General features: G+C 48.0%; 2 protein-coding genes across 7 annotated transcripts; one reads left to right on the top strand and one right to left on the bottom strand.

Moving 5' to 3' along the window:
* Positions 1 to 1,365: 1,365 nt before the first annotated feature.
* On the bottom strand, positions 1,366 to 7,946 carry cunh7orf25 (chromosome unknown C7orf25 homolog). Of its 2 annotated transcripts, none has more exons than XM_055152027.1 (5): positions 7,787 to 7,946; positions 7,034 to 7,249; positions 6,349 to 6,454; positions 2,437 to 2,764; positions 1,366 to 2,373 (listed from the first exon to the last, which is right to left on the bottom strand). In XM_055152027.1, the coding sequence occupies exons 2-5, from the start codon at positions 7,235 to 7,237 to the stop codon at positions 1,557 to 1,559; spliced, it is 1,455 nt and encodes a 484-aa protein (XP_055008002.1). In that variant the 5' UTR covers positions 7,238 to 7,249; positions 7,787 to 7,946; the 3' UTR covers positions 1,366 to 1,556. The 2 variants fall into 2 exon arrangements, with proteins under 2 accessions (XP_055008002.1, XP_055008003.1); XM_055152028.1 differs by lacking the exon at positions 7,787 to 7,946 and adding an exon at positions 7,538 to 7,646.
* A 208-nt stretch (positions 7,947 to 8,154) lies between these two features.
* Positions 8,155 to 21,481, top strand: si:dkey-181m9.8 (uncharacterized). 5 transcript variants are annotated; one of them, XM_020941166.2, is made up of 18 exons: positions 8,159 to 8,449; positions 9,259 to 9,349; positions 9,480 to 9,545; positions 9,911 to 10,077; positions 10,209 to 10,327; positions 10,398 to 10,621; positions 11,028 to 11,236; positions 11,702 to 11,944; positions 12,266 to 12,445; positions 12,807 to 12,905; positions 15,823 to 15,912; positions 16,177 to 16,261; positions 18,080 to 18,198; positions 18,845 to 18,958; positions 19,152 to 19,266; positions 19,351 to 19,420; positions 19,683 to 19,851; positions 20,408 to 21,481. In XM_020941166.2, the coding sequence occupies exons 1-18, from the start codon at positions 8,405 to 8,407 to the stop codon at positions 20,513 to 20,515; spliced, it is 2,313 nt and encodes a 770-aa protein (XP_020796825.2). In that variant the 5' UTR covers positions 8,159 to 8,404; the 3' UTR covers positions 20,516 to 21,481. The 5 variants fall into 5 exon arrangements, 3 of the variants coding, with proteins under 3 accessions (XP_055007999.1, XP_055007997.1, XP_020796825.2); XR_008631918.1 differs by lacking the exon at positions 20,408 to 21,481 and having other exon boundaries at positions 8,155 to 8,449; positions 19,200 to 19,420; positions 19,683 to 19,762; XR_008631919.1 differs by lacking the exons at positions 19,683 to 19,851; positions 20,408 to 21,481 and having other exon boundaries at positions 8,155 to 8,449; positions 18,845 to 18,978; positions 19,059 to 19,266; positions 19,351 to 19,385.
* The last annotated feature ends 137 nt before the right edge of the window (positions 21,482 to 21,618 follow it).

Below are 21,618 nucleotides of genomic sequence, written 5' to 3'. Positions count from 1 at the left end.
CAGGTCTAAACCAGGACTAAACCAGGACTAAACCAGGTCTTAACCAGGTCTAAACCAGGTAAACCAGGACTAAACCAGGACTAAACCAGGACTAAACCAGGTCTAAAACCAGGTCTAAACCAGGACTAAAACCAGGACTAAACCAGGACTAAACCAGGTCTTAACCAGGTCTAAACCAGGACTAAACCAGGTCTAAACCAGGACTAAACCAGGTCTAAACCAGGACTAAACCAGGACTAAACCAGGTCTAAACCAGGACTAAACCAGGACTAAACCAGGACTAAACCAGGACTAAACCAGGACTAAACCATGCTGCGTGGACCGTGTCTCCTCCTCTTCTATAAATAATATTTTTAATACGGTTCAGTAAAGTCTGGGCTTTTTTATCGTCTTTTAGCAGATTTATGTGAAGATTTCCTCGTCTTTGTTTCTCTACAACAAATCAAATAATCCAAAGTAATCAGATTACATTACTCACTTGAAGTCATTTAATGGATTCTGTTACAAACTACATTTTGGTGTGTGTAATCTGTAATCTGTAGGGGATTACATTTTAAAAGTCACCTTCCCAACACTGAATAAAATAAAATAAATAATACTAACAGCAACAGTGATAAAATAATAACTAAAGCAAAATAATGAATCAAATCCTGTTCATTGAATTAATATCTCTGAGAAAATAATTCCACCAAATCAAACTTCATGTTTACGCTCTCGGTCATTTGTTTCTTTCGCCCGTACATTTCCTACGCTCCATAAATACCTGTTCTGTCATTTCTGTTGTCACAGTCGTCACGGTGCGCAGGTTTATGTTTTCATATTTTACGTAGAGTTCAATCCTGAATCTTATGTCTGTTTTCCTGTTTCCCACTGAATTCCTCATTTTTCTGAATTTTACAAAACCAACGAACTTTCCTCTGGACTCCGTCGTCCACGTCATTTACACTCGTACTCTTGTGTTTTTTAATGAAGTCTTTACTGAACTGAAGAAATTCTCTCATTTTCATTTTTATATATTTCCTATAATATAAACATTACTCATTATATCTCGAATAATTCTGCTCATTTTACTGCAATAGTCGTCATGTTGTAAAAGTTTAGCATTAAACTTCCAGTAACGTCTGTTGTTTGTTTTCCTTCTTGCAGGTTGTAGATGTTAATTTTTATAAAACAATGACCTGGTTCAGTTTGACACAACTTTTTAGAATATTCTTCTATTTTAATCTTTACACAGTTTTATTTTATATTTGTTCCTGTACAGATACAGTCTGTGGTATTAAAGAATAAGACCCCTGGATGACCCCTGGATGACCCTGGATGACCCCTGGATGACCTCTGGATGACCTCTGACCTCAGACCCAGTCAGTGAATTCATTTCAGTTTTATTTTTGAGAAAATGTCAAACTTAAACATTTTGTACAAACTTATTTCTCCACAAAGAAAAGTCTGAAACTAAATTTATTTGAACAGAACAGAACGTCTGTTCACTTCAGTTCCTGTGATTCTGATCATCCTCGTGTGAGTCACTTTGTCCAGATCCCAGCCTGGGTCTGGGTCTAGTCCTTGACGGGCGTGGCTCTCCACTCTTTGCCTTCAGTGAGCGCTCGCGGTTCGTGGATGAAGACGCTGAAGTGGACGCCCTGATTGGCCGCCGCTCTGACAAACTTCCTATTTGCGGTCATGGTAACGGCATGGAGAGTGTCGCCGGTGCCAAAGATGGCGACAGAGCGTGGCGAGACGGCGGAGCTGGGCGTGAGGGCGAGCGTGCGCGGCGAAGGCTGGTCGGGTACGACGGCGACGCGCCTCAACAGTCGATTGGCTCGCTCCTTTTCCTTCTCCCCGCCCAGCGTGTTCAGGATCTCTTTGAAATCTCGGACCGCCGCGGCGCATGCCACCAGCTCCTTCCCCGCCATAAACGCCTCCAGCACCGGCAGGATCGGCGCCCGCCGCTCGTCCGCTGCCTGTTCCGTAAGCACCGCCTCCCTGAACGCCAGGCCACACCCCCCGTGAGTCAGCGACGACACCAGAGACAAAAGCGTGGACACGTCCAGGTTTACTCGCGGGCAGGAAGGAGGCGGAGCCGGAGCAGGGAACGCCAACCGCGACACCACCCGGGACCGGTCCAGACAGGTCAGAGACCCAGGGGCCGAGTCCTGGTCCGAGTCCTGGTCCGAATCCTGATCCGAATCCTGGTCCGAGTCCTGGTCCGAGTCCTGGTAGAGCTGCAGCAAATCTGAGGAGTGGTGCTCTGAGGAAGAGGTAAGACCCGCCGCCTGGCTCTGGTCCTGGCTCTGGTCCTGGCTCTGGTCCTGGCTCTGGTCCTGGCTCTGGTCCTGGCCCTGGTCCTGGCCTATTTGAGGAGCGTGGAGTCGTCTGTGGAAAACATCTCAGTGTCAAACATGTTGAGTTTATAAAGATAAAAGCTGCTGTCCTCACCTGTCGCCTTCACCTGGCTCCTCCTCCTCTGGCTCCGCCTCCTCTGGCTCCGCCTCCTCTGGCTCCGCACCCCTGACCTCCATGACCTCTCCGCTCACGCCGACCCCGAGGCGGTGCAGTTCTTCGGCCACGGGGCGGGAGACGCCGTTGTAGAAGGCGAAGAGGACGCGGGGGCGGGTGTAGTGCAGCGGGTGCTGCGAGGCAGCCAATAAGAACTCTCGAGCCTGACCAATCACAGAGCGGTCTCCAAACTGGCCCCGCCCCTGCCACACGGCGTGCAGCGCCTCGGCCTTACGCCCCACGGCCTTCACCCACAGCAGCCCGCCGTCTGTGCACACGCAGAGACACTAGACATTACACCCCCGACCTTTGACCTATGACCCTGTGGACATCATTACACCCCCCGACCTTTGACCTATGACCCTGTGACCATTACCGACCTTTGACCTATGACCCTGTGGACATCATTACACCCCCGACCTTTGACCTATGACCCTGTGGACATCATTACACCCCCGACCTTTGACCCTGTGGACATCATTACACCCCCGACCTTTGACCTATGACCCTGTGGACATCATTACACCCCCGACCTTTGACCTATGACCCTGTGCACATCATTACACCCCCGACCTTTGACCTATGACCCTGTGCACATCATTACACCCCCCACCTTTGACCTATGACCCTGTGCACATCATTACAGCCCGAACCCAACAGCACATGAACCTGACTTTAACCCCGTGAACACAAAGGCTGTGTCCCAATTCGAGGGCTGCAGCCTCTGAAGGCTGGTTTTAAGGCCGCATACGTCACTTCCGGTGAAACAAGGCCTGTTCCATTTCATTTTTATGTCATGCAGCCTTCAAATGCAGCCCTAAAACCGGCCTCGTTTCCATGGAGATGGGGCCGCGAACGGAGGACACATCCGAGTATCCTTCGCAGCCTTCAGTATCCCAGCATGCACCGCGCGGCGGCAGTCACATGTTCAAAAACACGGAGCAAAAAGCCGGTCCCGAAGCCGGTCCCGAGAGCGGAGAAAAACATGTGAGTAACACTTTTAACTTTAGGAAATCATTACTAACACAACTGTAAACGTAAAATACGACCATAACTCCCACAAAACTGTCAAATAAGTTTGTTTTTAACTGCGTGAACCGCGGAGTTTTGAGCTAAAGTTTGCCTAGTGATGTGCAGCTAATGCGATGAAAAGTCCGCTCAAACTTTCATATTTGGACACATTTCCATCAAACACTCATCATGTTTTTACTGTTAGGGGAAAAGAAGCCCACAGATGATTTAAAGAAGCTACGAGGAGAAAACTCCACGTTTTCACGGACAGTGTAAACATGTAAACAGTTGGTCAGTGTAGCTCGAAGTTAAGATGAAAACACACATTATTTCATACATTCAACTGAAAAGACTCAGTCTGACTCTATCAAAGCTCATATTTACTTGTAAATCACATCATATAAACGTCCAACGTGTGCATTTCATTCAGGGAAACATGATCTGCTTTAACAATCTGTGCATGTTTGTAAAGTGAAGAGTAAATAATCCTGCCTGGACACGTCAGATTTATGATGGACATGAGGCTCGTTTAACAGATTTGTGCAGACACTGGTGTAGATACGACCTGGTGTAGATACGACCTGACTGTGTCTGTTAGGTCTGTCATATCTAATGTTATAACAATGAGAAATCTGTTTTACATGAATTTTCTTTTCTCATCTGCAGCCTCCTGTATGAGGACACGACACACTGCAGGGGCCACAGAACTGTTGACTGACAAGATGCTTGTGATTCATAAAATGGGTCAAATGCAGATGACAAAGTAAAGCCAACACTGAGCTGGAGGTGTGACCCAGACTCCTGCCAACGATTAGGTATGGGGCATGTTACATTGAAAATTGTACTAATAAGAGCTGCAAATGAATCATGCTCATGTTGAAATTATGATTTAAATTGTGAAAATATGTATTTCTCAAATGTGTGGGATTCCTCTGTTCATTTAGCTGTTTCAGATATAAACTGCCTTTGAATCTGAATGTACATCAAAGTTTAAGTTCAACGTTAAAATAGTTTATTGTCAATTCTTCATACGAAAAACATATAAAGAATCGAAATTGTTTTTCTCACTTCCTTGTGTATAAATAAATAAATAATAATAAATGTAAATAGTGCGGGGGGAGTCCAGGTGTTCTTTGGGGCTGCAGGTTCTGTCAAACTTATTTTCCTCTAATAGTTTTGTAGTTTTCTTAATGTGTTTGTCATTACAGGTTTTCACTCTGCAGGACAGAACTTTGAATCAATCAGACGTAACAACCAACCTGCTCCTCCTCCTCCAGAAGACGAGAGACACATCAGACTGAGTGGTCCAAGTCCACTGTCCATGTCTCCATGTCCATGTCTCCATGTCTCTCCACTGTCCAATGTCTCCACTGTCCATGTCTCCACTGTCCATGTCTCCACATGTCTCCATGTCTCCACTGTCCATGTCTCCACTGTCCATGTCTCCATGTCCATGTCTCCAATGTCCATGTCTCCACTGTCCATGTCTCCAATGTCCATGTCTCCAATGTCCATGTCTCCACTGTCCATGTCTCCACTGTCCATGTCTCCACTGTCCATGTCTCCACATGTCCATGTCTCCACTGTCCATGTCTCCACTGTCCATGTCTCCAATGTCCATGTCTCCAATGTCCATGTCCAGAGTCTCATATGATCTGAACAAGTGTGTGAGACAGAAATGAAAACATCTGCTCATAAGTTTTTCTGAATGTTTTTCAGTCTGTACTGACATTTGATTTATGGTGAAATGTGCCATTTGGTTTGATGTCTCTTTTGATAGTAACTAATTACATGTACTATAAGAATGTACTATTGTACTGCAGATAAAGCTGTGGTGTTCCACATGATCGTATCTGGCAAAGATAATTTGTTCATTTTTGATTGTCACTTGCTTCAGCAAAAAGGCAACACAATGAGATTTACTGACATACAGCTGTTTGTACTAACTTGTTAATGCAGAGTGTGTGTGTGTGTGTGTAATGGGTTTAATATTTGACTTCATATTATGATAAAGTATTTCCAGAAGTTCCTTGGATTGTTTAATAAATCATCTTTTCTCAGGAGAGATGTCTTTCTTTCTTTACAAACTGACTGTATAAATGTAATCCCTGGTTAATATAAAAATCCTTAATAATGATAATATTTAGTAATGCATATCTCATCACAGTTTTTTTTTAATTTTAAGATAATTTAGTCTATTTAAAATGTATCCCTTAAATATAGCCGTTTTGTTTTGCAAAATTTAAACATACATTTTCGGTTTTGGCCATAAGATTTGGATGCGAATTATTAAAATAATTTGGTCACAAAATCCGACAGTTTGATGACCTGTGCGTCTTTTTACTGATCCGTGTGCGGAATCTGTGCAGAGCGTGTTAGCATTAGCATTAGCGCTAGCAGCGTCCCTCAGTTGCTAGGCGACAGGGGAGCGGCTCCGAGGTCTAGACCTGTCCCATTTCCGCAACGGCCTGGCGTCCGCGGAGGCCAGTTCAAGGGCTGCAGCCTTCGCAGCCTTCGGAGGCTGCAGCCCTTTGAATTGGGACACAGCCAAAGAAACAGTAGCAGCTGCAGTAGTAGTAGCAGTAATAGTAATAGTAGAAGTAGCAGTAGTAGTAGCAGTAGTAGTAGCAGTAATAGTAGCAGTAATAGTAGCAGTAAATAGTAGTAGTAGCAGTAGTAGTAATAGTAGTAGTAGTAGTAGTAGTAGTAGTAAGTAGTAGTAGTAGCAGTAGTAGAAGCAGTAGTAGTAGCAGTAGTAGTAATAGTAGTAGTAGTAATTAGTAGTAATAGTAGTATTAGTAGTATTAGTAGTAGTAGTAGTAGTAGTAATAGTATTAGTACCTGCCACCACATCCACAGTGAGGTTCTTCTTGTTCTGAAGTTCGTCGGTGAAAGTGTAAACTCTGAGCAGAGCCACGACCGACTGCAACGACTCCGCTGACTGCACCTGCACAGTGACATCATCAGAGTGACATCATCACAGTGACATCATCACAGTGACATCATCAGAGTGGCATCATCACAGTGGACATCATCACAGTGACATCATCACAGTGACATCATCACAGTGACATCATCACAGTGACATCATCAGAGTGACATCATCAGAGTGACATCATCACAGTGACATCATCACAGTGACATCATCAGAGTGACATCATCAGAGTGACATCATCAGAGTGACATCATCAGAGTGACATCATCAGAGTGACATCATCAGAGTGGCATCATCATGAATGTTCAGATTTGTTTAGTACAAATGTCTCAGTCGTTTGTTTTACAAAATGACTCTTGTTTTGGTTTTTCCTGCCGCAGGTTGAAAACGACATTTTCACAGGTTTGCCGTGATTGGCTAAAAACAAACTGGTGGGTGGTACTTCGAGGTGGGTCGCCCAATCAGCTCAAAGTATGTACCCCCTGACCCCGCCCCCTCTCACCCCCTGACCCCGCCCCCTCTCACCACAGCATTGGGCTGTGTGCAGTTGTAGCCCCCTGATCTCCGCCCCCTGACCCCGCCCCCTCTCACCACGGCGTGGAGCTGGGTGCAGTTGGAGCTGTAGACGTGCGCCCCCTTCAGGTCGCGGCTCTGAATGCGTCGGAGGAACTTGAGTTCTGAGCGAAGTTTGTTACAGAGCTTCACCTGCCCCTCTGCACCTGTCAGACGCTCCGCCCGCCGCAGCAGCTCCTGCGCCAAAGACACGCGCTCTGATAGGACGGTCTGCATCGCCATGGCGACCAGGAACTGTCAACAAACACATATATGTCAGAATGTGTGTGTGTGTGTCTGTGTGTGTTGTGTGTGTGTGTGTGTGTGTGTGTGTTGTGTTTGTGTGTGTGTGTGTGTGTGTCTGTGTGTGTGTGTTGTGTGTGTGTTGTGTGTGTGTCGTGTGTGTGTTGTGTGTGTGTGTGTGTGTCTGCGTGTGTGTTTGTCTGTGTTTGTGTGTGTTTGTGTGTGTCTGTGTGTGTGTTTGTGTGTGTCTGCGTGTGTGTGTGTTTGTCTGTGTGTGTGTATTTATATGTGAACACACACCTCGCTCTTTAACAGTTTGACTAAATGAGACTGAAGATGATTTGATGATTTGGTGACTCGATGATTTGGTGATTTGATGACTCAAGAGCTAAAGTTTAAACGTTAAAAACAAATCAAAACGGTTTGTGAGCGGACAGCGTGGATCTGACGTAAGTTCAGTGAAACAGCTGATTCGCTTTAGCTCCGACCAAAACCCGGTCTAACCCGGTCTAACCCGGGTCCACAGAGTCCGAACCCCCTGGCACTCACCTGAGACTCTCTGGGTCTGGTCTTGGTCTGGTCTGGGTCCTGTTTGGGTCCTGTCTGGGTCTGGTTTGGGTCCGCACGGGTCCAAACCCGGGGTGACACGGATCCTGCAGCGCGCTCGTCTTTTCCTGTGTGTCTGTGCTCCGCTGCGCCCCCCGCGGCCTGTGGCGCTACTACACTTTTATTTAGACGTTTGTGCCATAGAAATAGTCATGATAATTATATAATAATGATAATTATATAATAATGACATCAAAAAACAGATCTAATCAAATTTCATGTGGATCCTGATGCTCAGCCTCGCTTTTAATGAAACACTCTGAAACTTTCGTTACCATGGGAACCGTGGACACAGCAGGTTTTTCACATAAACCTTAAACCTCAAGTCTAATGTCCCTTTAAAAGTTTGTAAGAAAGTGACGCACACATGTGACTCATACTTACAGTCAAAACAAACTCAGAGCTGCTCCAAACCGGGTTCAAACCGAGTCAAACCGGGCTAAACCGGGCGGACCTGTTCGGGCTTTTACTCTGAAGCGGCGGCGCCGGAAACCGCGGAGCTGTTAGCCGTTAGCCGCTAGCCGCATTAAAAAGTATTTTTTTCCGCGTAAATCGTGTAACATGTTGAGAGTTGGAGCCGAGACGGAGCTGCGGGTCCTGGCGCAGGTGAGAAACCGGCTTTTACCCGGGACTTTACCGGAAGCTCTCTTTTATCCGAGTTTAAACGGAGCCGGGACAGCGCCTGCGTTAGCCTGTTAGCCTGTTAGCCTGTTAGCTCAGGTCCGTTCAGAAAAACACACGGAAATAAAGTTTAAACTTACAAAACTAATGTCAATAAAAAAACTGCCTTTACAGATAAATTTGTAATAACATTTAACATTTTTGAACGTCAACTATAAAGATTAATATTTAATAAAGCGCACATAAATAATAATATTGATAAATTCAACCAAGAGAAATCAAAGGAGCTGGACAATAACACACAGAGAACTAAACCTGGACTAAACCTGGACTAAACCAGAACTAAACCTGGACTAAACCTGGACTAAACCAGAACTAAACCAGAACTAAACCTGGACTAAACCTGGACTAAACCAGAACTAAACCAGGACTAAACCTGGACTAAACCAGAACTAAACCTGGACTAAACCTGGACTAAACCAGGACTAAACTAGGACTAAACCGGAACTAAACCGGGACTAAACCAGGACTAAACCAGGACCAGTTGTTTTCGTTCTTATGGTGAAAAATGATCCAGTAATGAAATAAAAGCCTTTGATTCTGTGACCATCTCCACAGAGGAGCGGGAATAGAACCAGCACCTGCTTTCTCTCCTGAGACGGCGCCTTGTGTACTCCTGTGTATTCTCTGAGTACTCCTGTGTATTCTCTGAGTACTCCTGTGTATTCTCTGAGTGCTCCTGTGTATTCTGTAGTACTTTGTGTACTCTGTAGTACTTTTTCTCTACTCTGTAGTTGCAGTACTCTGACCCGGAGCTGGTGCAGGTGGATCTGAAGCAGGTTCGATCGGTGTTTTCAGACCTCAGACTCTACTGCGACTTCTACTGTAAGTACTTCTACTAATATACTACTACTCGTACTAGTACTACTACTAGTACTACTACCACTACAACTACTACAACTACTACTACTATTGCAGACCTGTAAATACTCCAGATGTGTTTTCTGTGTGGCAGGTTTCCCGAACAAACAGAAAAGACGACTGCTGTTTTTGGCTGGAACCATCCCAGTGTCCTACCAAGGTCTGAACCAGAACTAAACCAGGACTGAACCAAGACTGAACCAGAACTGAACCAAGACTAAACCAAGACTGAACCAGAACTAAACCAGGACTAAACCAGGACTGAACCAGGACTGAACCAGGACTAAACCAGGACTAAACCAGGACTAAACCAGGACTGAACCAGGACTGAACCAGGTCTGTTGGGGCTTGTGTATCTAACCCTGAGTCTGTGTTTAGAGTCAAACTCACATCGACTCTGTGTTGTGTTTGTTTATGTGTTTTATATTTGTGCATTTGTGTGTTCGTTGTGCGTTTGTGTGTTTGTTGTGGTTTATTTGTGTGTTTATTTGTGTGTTTGTGTGTTCGTTGTGCGTTTGTGTGCAGGTTGTGAGTATAATTTCCCCGTGTGTGTGTGGCTGCACCACACTCACCCGTCCGTTCGTCCGCGCTGCTGCCTCTGCCCGTCTGTTTCCATGGCGATAAATCCTCACTGTCGCTACGTCGACGCCCACGGCAACATCCTCTCATCCCGCCTCCACACCTGGACCAAGGTGAGACTAGGACTCAGACCAGGACTCAGACCAGGACTCAGACCAGGACTCAGACCAGGACTCAGACCGGGACTCAGACCAGAGTCCTTGTCTGAGTCCCAGTCTGAGTCCTGGTCTTGGTTTTGTTTCAGGGTCGGTCCAGTCTAGTTCTTTTGATCTCTGAGATGAAGCAAGCGTTTGAGAAGGACACGCCCCTTTACGCCAGGCCCCTCCCCCCGCCTCAGACCACGCCCCCTGCAGGTGGAGGCAGGTACTGCAGCTTTTACATTTATCATTCATCCCCCTAAAATATGAAGTCAACGAGGTCTGTGTCCTTGCAGGTCAAGCTCTGGTCCTGGTCCGAGTCCTGGTCCGAGTCCTGGTCCCGGTCCGAGTCCCGGTCCGAGTCCCGGTCCGAGTCCTGGTCCGAGTCCTGGTCCTGGATCTGGTAAAGTGCCGGTGCAGACGTCGCACTTGGATGACCTGAAGGACATTGACTTTAGCCCCTCCCACAGCCCTGTCCATCAAAACCAGAGCCCCGCCCCTTCTGGACCCGCCCCCTCAGGTGAGCGCGCACGTCGCTGTAAACTTCACAAACAGCCCGTGTTATAGATTTGTTGTGTATGTTTTATAGGTTTTATGTTTGTATAAGTTTACATATGTTTTATAGGGTCACATATATTTGTAGATGTTATAAAGGTTTGTGCAGGTTATATATGTTTGTGTAGGTTGTACATGTTTGTGTAGGTTGTATATGTTTGTGTAGGTTATATATGTTTGTGTAGGTTGTACATGTTTGTGTATGTATTTTGTGTAGGTTGTACATGTTTGTGTAGGTTGTATATGTTTGTGTAGGTTATATATGTTTGTGTAGGTTGTACATGTTTGTGTAGGTTGTATATGTTTGTGTAGGTTATATATAGATCTGGATTAACAATCTCATTAATTCTCTTTGTTATGAAACTGTGCAGATCCTGCGCAGCTGCTCAGAGCCATGGCTAACCTCACACTCCACGCCACGACCAGCCAATCAGAGCTCAGAGGGCATGTCAGCAGCCAATCAGAGCTCAGAGGGCATGTCAGCAGCCAATCAGAGCTCAGAGGGCATGTCAGCAGCCAATCAGAGCCCCGTCAGAACCGTAGGCCCCTCCTCAGACTGAGCGGCGAGGAGCAGAAGGAGGTAAGTGTGAAAGAGGGAGGAGTTAAGAAAAGAGCCTGCAGCTTTCTTTCATGACTCCTTTAGCAGAGGAGACCCAGGAGCTTCCCAACCTGCTGTGAGGAGCTCTGAGGAGCCTCTGAGACATCCCACAATCCACTGCTTCCCCCCGAAGGTTTCCAAACACGATCTCCTCTAAAACACGATCTCCTCCAAACACAATCTCCAAACACGATCTCTTCCAAAACACGATCTCCTTCAAACACAATCTCCAAACACGATCTCCTCCAAAACACGATCTCTGCACCACAAGTTTGAGCAGAGAAACTTTCACTGCCGCAGAAACAAAACCACTGGACAAACCCGATTTTATATGAGAAAACCTAACCCTGGCTTGGTCCTAGTTTGGTGCTTGCTTGGTCCTAGTTTGGTGCTTGCATGGTCCTAGTTTGGTCCTGGTTTGGTCTTTTTAACCCTTTGTCTCTGCAGGTGTCACAGCTGCCTCCACACAAGCTCCAGATGTTCCTCCAGCTGCTGCAGAGTCATGGAAGGAGTTTCAGCACAGAGGGGCGGAGTTTCAGCACAGAGGGGCAGGGCTTCAGCACAGAGGGGTGGGGCTTCAGCACAGGTGAGCTCCTGGAGGCGGTGCGACTGAACGAGGACCTGTCCTCAGCGCAAAGGTTCCTCCAACACCTCTGCCCCGTGTGCCAGGAGCAAGTGTCCTTCAGCAAGGTACCTTCTACATCCTACATCCTACCTCCTATCCCCTATCCCCTACCTCCTAACCCCCTATGTCCTATATCCTAAAGGTTTGTAGTTCGGCGCTTAGTACTGGTTTTAATTAATTAATTAATCATTGTATTTATATGTCGCCTTTCAAGATTCACCAAAGAGATTTACACTTCATTCTTCATTCACTCCACACTTGGTGGTGTAAACTACTACTGTAGCCACAGCTGCCCTGGGAGCCGCCACGTTTAGTCCCGGTTTAGTCCCGGTTTAGTCCTGGTTTAGTCCTGGTATAGTCCTGGTTTAGTCCTTGTCTTGTTTCAGATGGTCCTGATGACCCACTGCTCGTGCTCTCTGTGTGAGTCCTGTTTTAAGTCCTGGTTTTCGTCCGTGATCCGGGAGAAGTCCGTGGAGCAGTTTGTGTGTCCTCTCTGTGCCAAACCTGACCTCAAGGACCAGGACCTGGACCTCTACATGGACTACTTCAACCTCCTGGACACTCAGGTGGGTCTGGACCCAAACGACATCCACACCAACCCAGGACAATAACAGGACTAACCCAGGACTACAACAGGACTAACCCAGGACAATAACAGGACTAACCCAGGACAATAACAGGACTAACCCAGGACTACAACAGGACTATAACAGGACTAACCCAGGACTAACCCAGGACAAACCCAGGACTAAACCAGAACTAACCCAGGACTAACCCAGGACAATAACAGGACTACAACAGGACTACAACAGGACTACAACAGGACTAACCCAGGACTAACCAGGACTAAACCAGGACTAAACCAGGACTAAACCAGGACTAACCCAGGACTAACCCAGGACTATAACCCCCTGTGACCTGTTGCAGATCCGGCACTTCCTGTCTCCTGAGCTGCACGATCTGTTCCAGAGGAAACTCCGAGACCGAGCCCTGGTCCAGATGAGGCACTTCTGCTGGTGCTCACATGTGAGCGCCCCCCCCAGGGGACACTACACACACAGGACACTACACACACTACACACAGGACTATACACACACTACACACACAACTATACACACAGGACACTACACACACTACACACAGGACTATACACACACTACACACACGACTATACACACAGGACACTACACACACTACACACACAGGACACTACACACACTACACACACAGGACACTACACACACTACACACACTACACACAGGACTATACACACACTACACACACACACACACACAGGACACTACACACACTACACACACTACACACAGGACTATACACACACTACACACACAACTACACACACAGGACACTACACACACTACACACACTACACACACTACACACACAGGACACACGACTATACACACACTACACACACAGGACACTACACACACTACACACACAGGACACTACACACACTACACACACAGGACACTACACACACTACACACAGGACTATACACACACTACACACACAGGACACTACACACACTACACACACGACTATACACACACTACACACAGGACTAACACAGGACACACAGGACTACACACACTACACACACAGGACACACAGGACACTACACTACACACACTACACACACAGGACTACACACTACACACACACTACACACCAGGACTACACACAGGACACAGGACTACACACACAGGACTACAGGACTATACACACACACTACAACTACACACACTACACACACACGGACACTACACACACACTACACACATACACACACTATACACAGGACACACACTACACACAGGACACTACACACACAGGACACTACACACACTACACACAGGACTATACACACACTACACACACGACTCTACACACAGGACTATACACACACTACACACACGACTATACACACACTACACACACACAGGACACTACACACAGGACTACACACAGGACACTACACACACTACACACACAGGACACTACACACACACTACACACACAGGACACTACACACACTACACACAGGACTATACACACACTACACACACAGGACACTACACAGGACACTCACACTACACACACTACACACACAGGACACACACACACACTACACACACAGGACACTACACACACACTACACACACAGGACACTACACACACTACACACAGGACAATACACACACTACACACACAGGACACTACACACACGACACTACACACACACACACAGGACACTACACACACACACTACACACACTACACTACACACAGGACTACACACACTACACACACACTACACACACACAGGACTACACACACACACTACACACACAGGACACACACACACACACACTACACACACTACACACACACACTACACACACTACACAGGACACTACACACAGGACACACACACACACTACACACAGGGACTATACACACACTACACACAGGACACACACACAGGACTACACACACACTACACACACACACTACACACAGGACACTACACACACACACACACACAGGACACTACTACACACACTACACTCACGGGACACTACACACACGGGACACTACACACAGGACACTACACACAGGACACTACGGGACACTACACACGGGACACTACACACACACGGGACACTACACACTACACACACACAGGACTACACACTACACACACAGGACTCTACACACAGGACACTACACACACAGGACTCTACACACACTACACACACTTTACACACACTACACACACACTACACACAGGACACACACACTACACACAGGACACTACACACACGGGACACTACACACACACACGGGACACTACACACAGGACACTACACACACGGGACACTACACACACAGGACACTACACACACGGGACACTACACACACGGGACACTACACACACGGGACACTACACACACACACTACACACACACACAGGACACACACACTACACACACTACAGGACACTACACACACGGGACACTACACACACTACACACAGGACTATACACACACTACACACACAGGACCCTACACACACGGGACACTACACACACGGGACACTACACACAGGACACACACACAGGACACACACACTACACACACACACACAGGACTACACACACTACACACACACGGGACACTACACTACACACAGGACTCTACACACACGGGACACTACACACACTACACACAGGACTCTACACACACTACACACTGGATTCTACACACACGGGACCATACACACTGGATTCTACGCACACGGGACACTACACATAGGACTCTACACACACTACACACAGGACTCTACACACAGGACACTACACACAGGACTCTACACACACAGGACACTACACACACTACACACAGGACTCTACACACACTACACACAGGACTCTACACACAGGACTCTACACACAGGACTCTACACACAGGACACTACACACACAGGACACTACACACACAGGACACTACACACACTACATCGCAGAGCAGCGCAGAGTACAGCGCTGTAACAGTAAAGTACAGCGCTGTAACAGTAAAGTACAGCGCTGTAACAGTAAAGTACAGCGCTGTAACAGTAAAGTACAGCGCTGTAACAGTAAAGTACAGCGCTGTAACAGTAAAGTACAGCGCTGTAACAGTAAAGTACAGCGCTGTAACAGTAAAGTACAGCGCTGTAACAGTTGTTCAAATATGGAACAATTTAAATGATCGTGACTCATTTCCATCACACTTTTAAACTTTCAGAATGATCCTCAAATAATCAAACCCTAACCCTAACCCTAACCCTAACCCTGGTCTAACCCTGGTCTAACCCTGGTCTAACCCTGGTCTAACCCTGGTCTAACCCTGGTCTAACCCTGGTCTGGTTCCTTAGTGCTCGTTTGGTGTGGTCCATGAGTCTGGGTCTCTGAAGATGGACTGTCCGAGCTGCAACAAGTCCACCTGCTCCCGCTGCAGGTCCCCGGTAAGACCCGGAACTGGACCAAAACCGGACCAAAACCACACCAAAACCAGACTGTATCTGGACTAGAACCAGACATGAAACCGGACCAAAACTGGACCGAATGTTGGTGTTGTTCTCAGACCTGTGTGTGTGTGTGTGTGTGTGTCTAGTATTTTTTTTCTTAAACCTGTGTGTGTTGTGTGTTTTAAACCTGTGTGTGTTGTGTGTTTTAAACCTGTGTGTGTTGTGTGTTTTAAACCTGTGTGTGTTGTGTGTTTGTTGCAGTGGACTTCGGGGCATCAGGGCGTTTCCTGTGAAGACTTCAGAAACCAGACCAAGACCAGGACTGGACCTCTCTTCAACTGCATCGGTAACACTCACACATTTAGACCTGGTGTAGTCCTGGTTCAGACCCTGGTGTAGTCCTTGTTCAGTTCTGGGTCTGGTGTAGTCCTGGTTCAGTTCTGGGTCTGGTGTAGTCCTGGTTCAGTTCTGGGTCTGGTGTAGTCCTGGTTCAGTTCTGGGTCTGGTGTAGTCCTGGTTCAGTTCTGGGTCTGGTGTAGTCATGGTTCGATTCTGGTTCTGGTGTAGTCCTGGTTCAGTTGTGGGTCTGGTGTAGTCCTGGTTCAGTTCTGGTTCTGGTGTAGTCCTGGTTCAGTTCTGGTTCTGGTGTAGTCCTGGTTCAGTTGTGGGTCTGGTGTAGTCCTGGTTCGGTTCTGGTGTAGTCCTGGTTCAGTTGTGGGTCTGGTGTAGTCCTGGTTCAGTTCTGGTTCTGGTGTAGTCCTGGTTCAGTTCTGGGTCTGGTGTAGTCCTGGTTCAGTTCTGGTTCTGGTGTAGTCCTGGTTCAGTTGTGGGTCTGGTGTAGTCCTGGTTCAGTTCTGGTTCTGGTGTAGTCCTGGTTCAGTTCTGGGTCTGGTGTAGTCCTGGTTCAGTTGTGGGTCTGGTGTAGTCCTGGTTCGGTTCTGGTGTAGTCCTGGTTCAGTTGTGGGTCTGGTGTAGTCCTGGTTCAGTTCTGGTTCTGGTGTAGTCCTGGTTCAGTTGTGGGTCTGGTGTAGTCCTGGTTCAGTTCTGGTTCTGGTGTAGTCCTGGTTCAGTTCTGGGTCTGGTGTAGTCCTGGTTCAGTTCTAGTCCTGGTTCAGTTCTGGGTCTGGTGTAGTCCTGGTTCAGTTCTGGGTCTGGTGTAGTCCTGGTTCAGTTCTAGTCCTGGTTCAGTTCTGGGTCTGGTGTAGTCCTGGTTCAGTTCTAGTCCTGGTTCAGTTCTGGTCTGGTGTAGTCCTGGTTCAGTTCTGGTTCTGGTGTAGTCCTGTTCAGTGGTTCTGGGTTCTGGTTTTGGTCTGTAGTCCTGGTTCAGTTGTGGGTCTGGTGTAGTCCTGGTTCAGTTTGGGTCTGGTGTAGTCCTGGTTCAGTTGTGGGTCTGGTGTAGTCTGGTTCAGTTCTGGTGTAGTCCTGGTCAGTTGTGGGTCTGGTGTAGTCCTGGTTCAGTTCTGGTTCTGGTGTAGTCCTGGTTCAGTTCTGGGTCTGGTGTAGTCCTGGTTCTGGTCAGTCTGGTTCAGTGGGTCTGGTGTAGTCCTGTTCAGTTCTGGTTCTGGTGTAGTCCTGGTTCAGTTCTGGGTCTGGTGTAGTCCTGGTTCAGTTCTGGTTCTGGTGTAGTCCTGGTTCAGTTCTGGGTCTGTGTTCTGGGTTCTGGTGTAGTCCTGGTTCTGTGGTCTGGTGTAGTCCTGGTTCAGTTGTGGGTCTGGTGTAGTCCTGGTTCAGTTCTGGTCTGGTGTAGTCCTGGTTCAGTTGTGGGTCTGGTGTGTCCTGGTTCAGTTCTAGTCCTGGTTCAGTTGTGGTCTGGTGTAGTCCTGGTTCAGTTCTGGTTCTGGTGTAGTCCTGGTTCAGTTCTGGGTCTGGTGTAGTCCTGGTTCAGTTCTAGTCCTGGTTCAGTTCTGGGTCTGGTGTAGTCCTGGTTCAGTTGTGGGTCTGGTGTAGTCCTGGTTCAGTTCTGGTTCTGGTGTAGTCCTGGTTCAGTTCTGGGTCTGGTGTAGTCCTGGTTCAGTTGTGGGTCTGGTGTAGTCCTGGTTCAGTTCTGGTTCTGGTGTAGTCCTGGTTCAGTTCTGGGTCTGGTGTAGTCCTGGTTCAGTTCTAGTCCTGGTTCAGTTGTGGGTCTGGTGTAGTCCTGGTTCAGTTCTGGGTCTGGTCTCCTCAGAGTGTCCGGACTGTGGTGAGATCTTCTCCGGTTCTAGAGGAGGGTGTCTTCACTTCTCGTGTCTTCGTTGTGGGACTCAGTTTTGTGGAGGCTGCAGCCGCCGCTTCACCCAGGGACAGGTGCGACCCTGACACTGACCCCTGACCCCTGACACTGACCCCTGACCCCTGACACTGACCCCTGACCCCTGTTTCCTTTCACAAATGCCTCTCACACGTTTAACACAAAAACTTCAAACAGAAAACACATTGCCACCTGGTGATGTCATCATGTGGTGATACAGGAAGTGCTCCACTGTGTTTTTAAACTCCACACACCTTCACTAGAATCATCTGGATCAGGATCTGGATTTAGTCCTGGAGTTTTGATCTCGACTCAACTAAAGGGAAAAGGAGCTGTTCACTTGATGACATCACAAGGTGGAACAGAGAGTTTGGAGTTTTGCAGATGTAACAAACTCAGAATAAACAAACAAACAAACAAACACGAGGAACAAATCTGAGTAGAGGAGTAGTAGTAAGTAGTAAGTAGTAGTAGTGCAGTAGTAGTACAGTAGTAGTAGTAGTAGTAGTAGTAGTAGTAGTAGTAGTAGTAGTAGTAGTAGTACTGTAGTACAGTAGTAGTAGTACTGTAGTAGTAGTACAGTAGTAGTACTGTAGTAGTAGTAGCTAGTAGTGCAGTAGTAGTACAGTAGTAGTAGTAGTACAGTAGTATTGTAGTACAGTAGTATTGCAGTAGTTTCAGGTTGTTGGTTCTCTTCCTCAGGCCTGTGGGTTTTCAGTGTCTTGCTCGTCTCGGGGGCTTCACGCTCATCACCCCAGAAACTGTGTTTATCACCTGAGAGACTGGAGCGTGGAGCGACTGCACCTGCTGCTCCAGGTGAGTCACATGACCTCCAGGTGAGTCACATGACCTCCAGGTGAGTCACGCGACCTCCAGGTGAGTCACGCGACCTCCAGGTGAGTCACGCGACCTCCAGGTGAGTCACGCGACCTCCAGGTGAGTCACGCGACCTCCAGGTGAGTCACATGACCTCCACGTGTGTCAGGTACCCTCCCTGTGTGTGTGTCAGGTGCCTTCTCCGTGTGTCAGATTATGTCAGGTGCCCTCCCTGTGTCAGTTTTACAGAGGGAGTCCCGCTTGGATTGAACTGGCCAATCAGAGCACAGACCCCGCCCACTCCTCAGGTTGGTCTCTTCTAATTGGCCGTTAGGTTCAGAGTGGGTGGGGTTTGAGTCTTCCGTCCAATCGTTTTACTTCGTCTGTTTCAGGAGTGTGTCCTGAACTCCGAGACGCAGAAGAGCCGTGTGCAAAACGCGCCGAGTACAGAGGATACTGCAGGTACTAAACCAGGTCTAAACCAGGACTAAACCAGGTCTAAACCAGGTCTAAACCAGGTCTAAACCAGAACTAAACCAGGTCTAAACCAGGTCTAAACCAGGTCTAAACCAGGTCTAAACCAGGTCTAAACCAGGTCTAAACCAGGGCTAAACCAGGTCTCAAGAGGGTCTGTCTGAAATGTGGTGTAGTGTATTGGTCTCTGGTCTGGTCTTTGGTCTGGTCTTTAGTCTGGTCTCTGGTCTAAATCCTGGTCTGGTCTCAGGTCTCATTACGTGGAGCGTCTGGTGCACCTCCTGAACGTTCTTGGGGCAGATCCTGTGGTTCTGTTTACGGTGGAGGAGCTGGAGACAGAACTACGACGCTGGAACCACGCGCTGCCCCCACCGCCCGACCTACAGCCCGACCCGCTGTACCACGCCCGCCTCACGCAGGTACGACCACACCCGCCTCACGCAGGTACGCCCGCCTCATGCAGGTACGCCCGCCTCATGCAGGTACGCCCGCCTCATGCAGGTACGCCCGCCTCACGCAGGTACGACCACACCCGCCTCACGCAGGTACGCCGCCTCACGCAGGTACGACCACACCCGCCTCACGCAGGTACGCACGCCTCACGCAGGTACGACCACACCCGCCTCATGCAGGTACGCCCGCCCTCACGCAGGTACGCCCGCCTCACACAGGTACGACCCACAGGTACGCCCGCCTCACGCAGGTACGCCCGCCTCACGCAGGTACGACCACACCCGCCTCACACGCAGGTACGACCACACCCGCCTCACGCAGGTACGACCACACCCGCCTCACGCAGGTACGACCACACCCGCCTCACGCAGGTACGACCACACCCGCCTCACGCAGGTACGCCCGCCTCACGCAGGTACGCCCGCCTCACACAGGTACGACCACTCCACCAGATGCCTTCCCCGTGTGTCAGATTGTGTCAGATGCCCTCCCTCATTCTCTCCTACTTCTGTTCTGGCCCAGATGGTGCTGCAGAAGGTTCCTATGAAGACTCGCTCTGGACCTGGAGCCGCTGTTTGGACCACAGTCTCTGCACCCCCTCTTCCTGAACCAGGACTAAACCGGGTCTAAGCCGGGTCTAAAGCAGGACTAAAGCAGGACTAACCAACCCAGGACTAAACTTGGACTAACCCAGGACTAAACCAGGACTAAACTAGGACTAACCCAGGCCTAAACCAGGCCTAAAGCAGGCCTCCTGAGGACACTGGTCTCTTTGGAGCAGGACTGGAGCAGTGGCTCTTGTACAGACTGTTGTTGTGTCCTTAGGCAAGACACACACATTGTGTCGTCTGGATGTGGTGTTGGTGGTGGTACGGGCGATGGTGCAGGTGGTCAGTCTGCCCCAGGGCGGCTGTGGTTGCAGAACTGAGCTTAAAGACTCGAGTGGAACAGGTTCATACAGATTAAATGAGAAAATGTGACGTCTTTTTTTTATTCACATCACAAACCAGAACAGAACAGTTCAGCAGGAAATGGATGATGGAAAAAAACTTTATTTATCCTGAAGGAAACTGATTTTTCAGCAGCAACAATGAAACATCTTATTATTATTATTATTATAATACATGATTTATGGCGCTGTGTTGTGCAGGCGTGTGTGTCTGAAGTTTTGTGGAAGTGTTTTGTGGATTGAGTGAGGCAGAGTAACTATCACCAGTGACATGTGCTAGTCCAGCACCAACAACCTCTGCAAATACAACGACTGGATGGATTATTTCAAAAACTGTCTCCACACGCCTCCAACACCCTGGACCACGAGGAAATGAGGCCCTATGTCCAAAATTCCAAACTGTCCCTTTAAATATTCTCCTTAAACCCCCTTAGCCCCGCCCCCTGGACTCACTGACCAAACACTGGGTTTTAAGTCTTAAAACTGTTTCATAACCATAAAGAGGAAATAAACCAATATATCATCAATATATCGTCTTTGGAACGTCAGGTCTGTGGAGGAGCGAGGTCGATAGGTCAGTGTCTGGTCCTCGCTCCTCCACAGACCTGATGCATAAAGAGTCATGTAAAGTCTGACTGTGAGAAAAATAAAACTTGTACATCACAACATGACACGTGTCATTTATCTTAGTGTGTTACAGGTGTGTGTGTGTGTGTGTGTTACGTGTGTGTGTGTTACAGGGGTGTGTGTTACAAGTGTGTGTGTTACAGTTGTGTGCGTTACA

Source organism: Boleophthalmus pectinirostris, unplaced genomic scaffold, assembly GCF_026225935.1.
Source record: "Boleophthalmus pectinirostris isolate CB_2022bp ecotype Guang Dong unplaced genomic scaffold, ASM2622593v1 HiC_scaffold_16, whole genome shotgun sequence".
In the NCBI taxonomy this organism is placed as follows: Eukaryota; Metazoa; Chordata; class Actinopteri; order Gobiiformes; family Gobiidae; genus Boleophthalmus; species Boleophthalmus pectinirostris.
The sequence above is the reverse complement of the archived record's forward strand: the minus strand, read 5'-3'. Positions and strand labels throughout refer to the sequence as shown.

Bases quoted from the DNA above. Each gene is read 5' to 3' on its own strand.
- si:dkey-181m9.8 (XM_020941166.2), top strand. From the start codon at position 8,405: ATGTTGAGAGTTGGAGCCGAGACGGAGCTGCGGGTCCTGGCGCAG. The intron at 8,450-9,258 runs GTGAGAAACCGG...TCTACTCTGTAG, and splicing joins AGCTGCGGGTCCTGGCGCAG to TTGCAGTACTCTGACCCGGA. The intron at 10,328-10,397 runs GTACTGCAGCTT...GTGTCCTTGCAG, and splicing joins CCCCCTGCAGGTGGAGGCAG to GTCAAGCTCTGGTCCTGGTC.
- cunh7orf25 (XM_055152027.1), bottom strand. From the start codon at position 7,237: ATGGCGATGCAGACCGTCCTATCAGAGCGCGTGTCTTTGGCGCAGGAG. The intron at 2,765-6,348 runs GTACTAATACTA...GCGTGTGCACAG, and splicing joins CACTGTGGATGTGGTGGCAG to ACGGCGGGCTGCTGTGGGTG. The intron at 2,374-2,436 runs GTGAGGACAGCA...TGTTTTCCACAG, and splicing joins GAGCCAGGTGAAGGCGACAG to ACGACTCCACGCTCCTCAAA.